The sequence below is a fragment of the Onychostoma macrolepis genome, chromosome 10 (genome assembly GCF_012432095.1).
Source record: "Onychostoma macrolepis isolate SWU-2019 chromosome 10, ASM1243209v1, whole genome shotgun sequence".
Classification (NCBI taxonomy): domain Eukaryota; kingdom Metazoa; phylum Chordata; class Actinopteri; order Cypriniformes; family Cyprinidae; genus Onychostoma; species Onychostoma macrolepis.
Window position 1 is genome coordinate 2,965,160 of NC_081164.1, and position 9,607 is coordinate 2,974,766.

General features: G+C 34.3%; 2 protein-coding genes across 4 annotated transcripts; one reads left to right on the plus strand and one right to left on the minus strand.

The window, feature by feature from the left end:
- The first annotated feature begins 97 nt into the window (after positions 1-97).
- mat2al (methionine adenosyltransferase II, alpha-like) lies at positions 98-6,398 on the plus strand. Of its 2 annotated transcripts, XM_058789848.1 has the most exons (9): positions 98-236; positions 476-553; positions 709-831; positions 1,238-1,350; positions 2,213-2,356; positions 2,490-2,708; positions 4,144-4,326; positions 5,697-5,830; positions 5,918-6,398. In XM_058789848.1, the coding sequence occupies exons 1-9, from the start codon at positions 161-163 to the stop codon at positions 6,018-6,020; spliced, it is 1,173 nt and encodes a 390-aa protein (XP_058645831.1). In that variant the 5' UTR covers positions 98-160; the 3' UTR covers positions 6,021-6,398. The 2 variants fall into 2 exon arrangements, with proteins under 2 accessions (XP_058645831.1, XP_058645832.1); XM_058789849.1 differs by lacking the exon at positions 5,918-6,398 and having other exon boundaries at positions 5,697-5,834.
- A 1,187-nt stretch (positions 6,399-7,585) lies between these two features.
- On the minus strand, positions 7,586-9,319 carry lyrm7 (LYR motif containing 7). 2 transcript variants are annotated; one of them, XM_058789870.1, is made up of 5 exons: positions 9,246-9,319; positions 8,970-9,042; positions 8,533-8,603; positions 8,343-8,424; positions 7,586-7,892 (listed from the first exon to the last, which is right to left on the minus strand). In XM_058789870.1, the coding sequence occupies exons 1-5, from the start codon at positions 9,261-9,263 to the stop codon at positions 7,822-7,824; spliced, it is 315 nt and encodes a 104-aa protein (XP_058645853.1). In that variant the 5' UTR covers positions 9,264-9,319; the 3' UTR covers positions 7,586-7,821. The 2 variants fall into 2 exon arrangements, with proteins under 2 accessions (XP_058645853.1, XP_058645852.1); XM_058789869.1 differs by having other exon boundaries at positions 9,192-9,283.
- Between the last annotated feature and the right edge of the window lie 288 nt (positions 9,320-9,607).

The following is a 9,607-nucleotide window of genomic DNA, read 5'->3' on the forward strand; positions in this document are numbered from 1 at the left end:
TGCCTGACAAAAGAGTTGCTTGTGATTGGTTCAAGTAAATACTAACTCTTTAGCCACGCCCACTAAAGTTCTTCATAGTTAGTTTAACTGTAAACGCACACTTGACGTTTTATTATAGTTGCGTTTATAAAGCTGTAGTTTTGTGCAGTCTGCATTCATCATGAATCCCTCTGCTTGTAACAAACCAGGAAAAACTTTCCTTTTCACATCTGAGTCTGTAGGAGAAGGACATTCTGGTAAATATGAAACATGACCATTACATTTATTACAGTTACAGTGTTGTATGACCGCATGTATTGTCATTAATGCTACTTGTAGTGTGGAGATAAACAACCTCAGTGTCTGTAGGCTACATGTCTGTACATGCCCTTGAGTCATGATCAGTAGGAATGATACACTCAATGAATAATCAATAAATCAATCAAACGAAATATTAATACTAATGTGGTTTAATCCCTGTCTTTATTCCTGACAGATAAAATGTGTGATCAGATCAGTGATGCTGTTCTGGATGCTTACCTGGCACAGGACCCGGACTCCAAAGTGGCGTGTGGTATGATTATGATATTTCAGATGCTCATAAATGACATTATGATGGCTTGGAAATGCTTGTTTTTTCAAACATGGATGTAAGATTTAATGGTGTTTAGCTGGGCAGCTTGCACTTTCTTTTTATGGTTGTGTATTTTCCCATCTCTTCTGGAGCAGAGTGTGTGTCAAAGACTGGCATGATCCTTCTGTGCGGTGAAGTGACATCCAAGGCTGTGGTGGATCTTCAGAAAGTGGTTAGAGACACTGTCAAGAGCATCGGATATGATGATTCATCAAAGGGTATCTATACACAAACACATGTATATATAATATAGCCTAATATAACATTTAAAACATAATTCAGATTCATTTTCAGTGGCACACGATCCTTCGGAAATCATTCTAATATGCTGATTTGCTGCTCAAGAAACATTTATTATTATGTTAATATTGAAAACAGTTGTGCTGCTTCATATTTTTGTGGAAACTGTGATACATGTCTTTTCTTTTATGAATAGAAAGCATTTGTTTGAAATAGAACTTTTTATATAAATGTCTTTACTGTCACTTTATATCAATTGAATGCATTCTTGCTTGAAAATAAAAGTATTAATTTCTTTAAAAAGTGGTGTATGTATTAATATCACTGTGTTTATTGAAGCTTTAGCAGGTTTGATTGAGTGCTGGTCTCATGTGATCTCTCCAGGCTTTGACTTTAAGACGTGTAACGTGCTGGTGTCTCTGCAGCCGCAGTGCTCTGAGATCAGCGACTGTGTGTTTGAGGGCCGAGATATGGAGGACATCGGTGCTGGAGATCAGGTCAACACGTTCTGACGAAAAATATGTCACCTTGTCTTTTGCTTTTATGTTACAAATATGTTTTGCAAACTTATAATCGTGATAAAAGTGATGTGTGACTCTAGGCAGGGAAATAGAATCCATTATAACATTCGAATCCCAAGATTTGGGGATATAATCATTAAAGTTAATAAACAATACAAAAAAAAGCAATTCTCAATCTAAAGTTATACTATACATTAAGTGTTGATGTATTCATGATTTTAGACTGAGAATCTAAAACAGTCAACAGCAAATATTTGGAGCATAAAATAATTATTAATAACATATTTAATATTATTATGTATATATATTATCTAATAATAACAATAACAACAACAATAATATCATTATAAAAGAAATCTGGTAAGATTTTTGAATAAACAATAAAAAAAAAGCAAGACAGCATTTTCTAAAATCATGAATACATAAAGTATTATTAAGCATTCAAGTAGTAGCATAAAACAGTCAACAACAAAAATATGGACCCTAAAATAATTAACAATAACATATATTTAATATTATTAAGTATATATTATCTAATTAATAATAATAATAATATTTATAATAATATCATTATAAAATAAATCTGTTCGATTTTTAATAAACAATAAAAAAATGCAAGACTAAATATTATTAAAATAATTCATAATAATATATTTAATATTATTAGTAATACATATAGTGTACATATATATATATATATATAAGTAACAACAACAACAATAATAATATCATTATAAAATAAATCTGTTCATTTTTTTAAGCACCTTTGAATATATCTTGAATAGTTGTGCCAAATTGAAATAATTTATGTTGAATAATTTGTCATTTTTCTCCACAGGGTTTGATGTTTGGCTACGCCACGGATGAGACAGAGGAGTGTATGCCGCTAACCATCCTGCTAGCTCACAAACTCAACGCCAAAATGAAGGAACTCTCAAAGACTGGAGTCTGTCCGTGGATTCTTCCAGATTCAAAAACACAGGTGAAAGGTTTCTTTGAAACGACAGGCGTTTACGGAAGTGAACAACAATTCAACCCGCACGCAGTTATCTCTGTACACTAATAGGGCAAACACAGCAGATAATGTTGATGTCTTCAATTATTAACGAGTGCAGGTGACCGTGGAGTACCGGGATAATATGGGTGCTATGGAGCCTCTGCGTGTTCATACTCTAGTCATCTCAGTTCAGCACAGCCCTGAAATCACACTCGCAGATATACGTCACAGTCTGATGGAGAAGGTTGTAAAGGCCGTCATTCCTGCCAAATACCTGGATGACAAGACTATTTATCACCTGCTGCCCAGTGGGAAGTTCCTGGCAGGTGGTCCACAAGTAAGTAGGCACAAAACTGGCTTGCTAAGGCAAGCATCAGTATTAAAGGGACAGGTCACCCAAAAATGAACCTTCTGTCATCATTTACTCACCCTCAAACCTGCATGAGTTTCTTTCTTCTGTTGAACACAAAAGGAGATATTTTGAAGAATGTTGGTAACTCGAACAGTTGCCTTTGACTTCTATAGTATTTTTTCCCCCATACTGTTAGCTATTATTCATTCTGAACGATAAAAACATTGACAGTCAAATCCGACTGTAAAGAGTATGCCTTTATTGCTCAAAGAAGTGTTTTCTTGGGAAAAAAGTATTGAATGTGCATTGGTAGTGTACTTTTAAAAATATGTACATGTTTAAAAACATGTAGATTTAAAATTATATTTAAAAAACAATTTTGTATGCATTTTTTCGTTTTTTTTTTCATATTCGTCATCCTTTCCTATCGAAATGCTTGCTACGGATGCGAAAACGCAGAAAATCGAACCGGATCCAAATTTTTTAATGACGGCCGAAAGTTTCGGAGGCAGTGTGTAAATGTGATTGACACAACGTGAGGTTGTATTTATTTTTTAACGTGTGAAAATTTCGGACTCAGTGTGCCTTTATTCTTGTGCCACTTATGTACTGTTATAGTTTTTATTAATATTTGAATTACACTTTATTTTTTATATTTTTTGTTTTCTCTTTAATTGTAGTTTGACGTTTTAATGATTTTGATGTATTTTTGTCAAATCTGTTTAAAAAAAAAATGTCTATATGGTATTCATTAATTTTATTAATAATTTTTGATTATTTAGTTCCTTAATAATCTTTAGTGTCTTAGTTTCTTGATTATTTATTACTTGAACTAAATGAAAATGAGAAATGTTGCGTTGGCAAGTAGGTGAAATAAATGTAAAAATAAAAGTGCAAGGTTTTCTTTTTTTACATTTATTCTATTTTGAGTACTTTTTAAAATGATTTTAGTTTTTAGTTCACAATAATAACTGTTTTACAAATAATGCAATATTAATTATGTACAAGGCCACTTAAGTGCACTTAAAGAGAGACGCTTTCATGACTGTTTTTATGTACACTTTATATAATAAATATAAATATGTTTTAAAATATTTAAATACATGACACAAGTTTCAACAGCAATGACGTTGAAGTATATTTTAGTTTAACATAAATGCTAGTCAATACATTCAGCATTTTTACCATATTTCAAAGACAACAGGAGTAATTATAAAATTACAAATAGAGATGTACTCATGTCCTTCTTAAACTATAATACATTTTCATTCAATTGCATTTAAATATCCAAAAATAGTACATTCGGTTCGCACTAAAGTATATTAATTTAAAGTATATTCCATTAGTAGCCTACTCTTTTTAAAAGTAGCTGAAGTCTGCTTCAGAGTCGCTGTGTAAGTGAATGCTGCTGCTGCTGCAGGGGGACGCCGGTCTGACCGGCAGGAAGATCATCGTGGACACCTACGGCGGCTGGGGCGGTCACGGCGGCGGGGCCTTCTCCGGGAAAGACTACTCTAAAGTGGATCGCTCCGGCGCTTACGCCGCTCGCTGGGTGGCCAAGTCTCTGGTCAAAGCCAAACTGTGCCGCAGAGTTCTGGTTCAGGTGAGACTTCTGCTGTCAGAAATCACATAAACATTCAACGGGGCTAAAGGAGCCTTTGTTATTATTTTCCTCTAAACCACTAGATGGCACAAAAACGTGGCGTGGCACTTTACAAAATATCCGCTTTTCAAGGTGCACGTGTATATTTGTCTGATCCTTGGCGTGATCGCGCGCAGCAGCGCGAAGATATGGAGGCCCGTTTCCGCCACTGAGTAAAAAGTTAAAAAAGGTTATTGCGACTTTTTAATTTGACAATTCTGACTTTTTCACAGAATTGTGAGATGTAAACTTAAAATTGCGAGTTATAAAGTCAGAATTGCGAGATATAAAGTCCAATTTTGAGGGGGAAAAAAGACTGATATGTTCTCAGAATTTGGACTTTATGTCTCGCAATTGCGAGTTTATATCATGCAATTCTGAGAAAAAAAGTCAGAATTGTGAGATAAAAGGTCGCAATTACCTTATTTATTTTTTTATTCAGTGGCGGATGATTCTGTGCTTACTTGATCTAATATTTTATGTTTTTTAAAATGTTGTAGAAATTAATGCATATATTTTGAGACAAAAGTCTTCTTGATGAGTATGGTATTTGGGGTAAAAAGCGCCCCTGCTGTTGGGGCTAAAGGCGCACAGTAATTAACATGATAATTAATAGACCGCTGACTTTTCCATTTGTTCACATGACGTGGTTAGATTCAGATGGTAAATATAATATGTTGGGTGTCCATGTTAGAGATAATCACCATGGTTAGAATGAAACCATCATATTTAAAAACATGATATGAATCATATCATATAATAAAATACCATTGTTACTACTGTAAATATATATTCAATTATTATGAGATCTCCTTCAATGCTTTCAGAATGTTTACTTTTTAAAATGATTTTGTTTCTGTATTTTTAAATTAACATTTTAATGACAGTATATTTATTGAATAAAAATTCTTTTATTTTTCAAATTATACAGAAAATAGTACAAACTTTGCTAAAGTGATTGTTTTGAACAAGTATTAACTTAGACATTATTTTAAAAACAAAACATTATTTTAGCTGAAGTATTTGTATCAATACTGTGTGCCTTTTACCCCTGCGTTGTGTAAAAGGCCCTCTTTGCCACCTCATCTGTTGCTCCATTAATGTTCAATACAAACGTATATATTTTTTCCCGCAATTATACATTTTAGGTGCAGTGAGCACATTTTTTCTTAAGGTGTGCCTTTAGCCCGTTGTACCCTATTATAAATAAATTAACTAATTGTAACATTATGTGCAATTCCAGATTTGTTTGACTGGATTTCATTGTGAAAGTTTGCAGGGCAACAGTACACGAATGAGACTGTATAGTTAATACTGTGTTTTTGTTACAGATCTCATATGCTATTGGCATTAGTCACCCTTTGTCAGTGTCTGTTTTTCATTACGGCACGTCAGCGAGAGACGAGGACGAGCTTCTAGAGATTGTTAAGAACAATTTTGACCTGAGGCCTGGAGTCATCGTCAAGTAAGTAGTTCAGGAGAACCTCAGGAAAACATAACACTTAATTGTTTATGAACAAAATTCTAATCGTACAATAATTTCATCCTGCAGGGAGCTTGAGCTGAAGAAACCGATCTACCAGAAAACAGCCTGCTATGGACACTTCGGACGAGAGGAATTTCCCTGGGAGAAGCCGAAGAAGCTCATCTTCTGATAGAGACAAAGAATTTGCATTCCTTTTGGTTTTTAATGATTATGACTGTGTTTGTGTGAATGCATCTTACAAATGCTTTACTGTGATCAAAAAAGCGAGTAATCTAAACTATTAGTTCATATTCCTCAAGACGCTAAATTAATAATGCAGCATCGAATTAACAGAATTCAGTTATGTTGCTGAATTATGTGGAAAATGTGATTTTTTTTTATTTAATTACTGTATCTTATGCATCATATAATGACTGTGATGACTGGAAGCTAAAACTCATTTTAATGACTGTACCTTGATTATGCTACAGTGGTTATTACATCATTTTCCTTTTTATTTCATGTATATCAAAAACAAGTGTCAATTAATAACACTATTTCATGTTTACCAGCACCAGAGTCTACTTATTTTAAAGAGTATTCAACATGTATAACCACTTCTTTATTTGGTTTTACTTAAAAGTTTGTGTGTGTGTATATATGATATGCATATACATATATATATTGTGACGAGCGTCCTGATATCTCATCAGCGTTGCCCTGGAAACGGAGGAAACAGGTGTTCTGCACTTCCTCATTAACGGCTGATCGGTCCCAGCTGCAGCTCGTCAGCCGGTGGCTTTATAAGCCTAGCAGATCTCACCGCTGTTGAGTTTGACCTCCAGAAAGACTGCAGCTGACCACTGTGAGCCCTGAGCCCTGAGCCCTGAGCCCTGAGCCCTGAGCCCTGAGCCCTGAGCCCTGAGCCCTGAGCCCTGAGCCCTGAGCCCTGAGCCCTGAGCCCTGAGCCCTGAGCCCTGAGCCCTGAGCCCTGAGCCCTGAGCCCTGAGCCCTGAGCCCTGAGCCCTGAGCCCTGAGCCCTGAGCCCTGAGCCCTGAGCCCTGAGCCCTGAGCCCTGCAAAATATTAACATGTATATATTTATATAAATACATTTAATATATAAACATAACATATTTTTCTTAATTATATACAAGCACGTGTGTGTATTTATATACATTATAAATATACACAGTACACACATGTTATGTAAACAAAAGCTTTTATTTTGGATGTGATCATGTGATTAATCGTTTGTCAGCTCTAATATATATATATATATATATATATATATACACAGTATATATAAAATGTCTAAACTGTTTTTAGACATTTGGCACATACCACATTTATAAAGCCTTAGTGGCACAAATGGGAGAGAACTATTAGATGTGTTAAGATTAGATGATTTTTAGATGAATTAGAAGTTTGACAATATCTTTTGAAAATTGTTATTATTATTCTTTAAGTTATAGGCTCTTTAAATGCCTCTACAGAACTGGACACAATAGCATTACAACATGTAAAAAACAAAAATGATATAATTTGAGATGCATCATTACAGCTGAACAGGCAAAATGAAACTTGACACGCGGCTGTCCGTAATTAAATGTAATCAGGTATCAGCCCAAGCGTTCTGGTTTTGCTGTTGTAAGCACCATACTGCTACGGAAATCTGTTATCAGTCAAGATAAATTCAAAACTCAACCGTGATACCAAGTGACCTATCAACAAAAAAGAAAAGAACTGAAAAAGACATGTTTTTACAATTTATTCAACACGTACCCAAACAAATACTATTTACAATGTGCCAATTGAACACAATCACATGATCGCTGAACCAACATACTGTACAAGTTATTAAAGTCATGTTATTACGGCCACTGTGTGATATTACAGTGCAAATGACAAATGGGTGATTATTGGATGGGCTGCACTAATGTGTCTTGCTCTTTGTCGCATATGATCTGTATCAGTGACAGTGAATCAGGGTCACGTCTTGTTTCTGGGCGTATCAGAGTAAGGCACATTGTCCAGCAGGAGACTCTGGCGGGGCCGTAACACTACAAAACACAACACAAACAGCAGTCATTAGCCTCGGGAAACTCAAGATGCTTAGTCTTATATCAGCCTTAAATAAAAAGAAATACATTGTTCTTATTATCCCAGTGTGAAAAAATGGATGCATGGTTTCTACAGGTTTTATGAAGGTAAATTTAAGGCCTTTTATAGAAAATGTAATAAATATATATTAAAGGGAACACGACAATATGTTCTTTAAATGAAGCACACAATGCTTTGTATTATCAACACTTCGAAGTAATGTATTACAGTAATAAACAATGTCAAGAAGAAATACAGTAATGAGAATCTGGGAGGAAAATTATGCTTAAAGTGTGTCGCTATTTAATAAATAAATAGAAAAACTCTTAAGGGTTAAAAATATGCTTATTTTTCTTTTCTTTAGGTTTTGGAGTGTGATCATGTTTTTGAGATTCACACAAATCACTTACAGATTTTATTTTCCTCCACATGCTCTCCCTGTATCACATTTTCACGAAGGATGGTCTCAACCGCTCGGGCCGTTTTCAGCATCTGAAATAATTAGTTTAATAGATATTCTTGCCTAGAAGCCTCCAAGAGCAGATAGAAATGACATCTTAATATCTAGTTTAATCATATCACTAGGTTCACGTGACTTACCTCTTTAATATTTTCCTCTGACGTTTCATTCTTGTTTTTTTTGAATTCTTCATTTATTTTTAACCTGGCAGCTTCATGTCCAGAGGAGTAAAGAAAACTTGTATGAGACATTAACTAAGACATTCACAACAACAACAGCAGCAGCAGCAATAATAATAATAATAATAATAAATACTCCTAAACACAGGACAGAAATTACAATATGCTAAAAAGCAACATTCCAAACAAAAGCATCAACACTAAAATAAATAAAAATGCAAAAAAAAGCAATAATAATAATAATAAAATAAATGAAAAACAAACAAACAAATAAATAAATAAAATAAAAATGTTGTGAACTGATATGTAAAGAACTGAAGTATGTAATTCAAGTATGTAGACAGTTTTTGGAAGCATATGAGTTCGTAATGAATGGTGTAGGTTTATTGATAGCCTACCTGTCAGAGCTCCGTCATCATCTTTAAAAACGTGTCTTCTTGTCTTATGCAGATCTTTGAAGACCCGCAGCACCTTTGAATAAAAAAGGCAAAGATAAATGACTATAAACAATTAATTTTAATGCAATGACACTTTGCCCTTATAAAACCGTCGATTTAAACAATTTAATAACGGCAGCTACATTTGCAGAGTTAGAAAACAAACACAGCAAATACACAAACCGTTAAAAATAATGTAAGCAAACACCAATATTGTAAATTCCTGCTGTCTGTCACCTTCAAGCGTGTCCCCATCACGCAGAGCTCTTCTTCTGCTGCTGTGCTGCGCAGCGCCGCCTGCTGCACTGGAGGACGCGCGCGGGGTTATTATCACTTCAGAATTAAACCGGAAAACAATCTTTCAGAAGCAGTTTGTTAGTTGGTTTTGCTTATTATGGTATTAATTTATGGGAATTTCTCATGAATTAAAGAAAAATCTTTAATTATTAGATACTTTTTCTTACTAAGAGGGTTGATGGATGCACCATAGATATATATATATCTATGGGAAGCACAATGCAACCATACAATATTGGTTATCTTCAGATATCTGTCGGTTTTATTAAATATTTAATTGTTTATGCCTATTTTAAGATGCA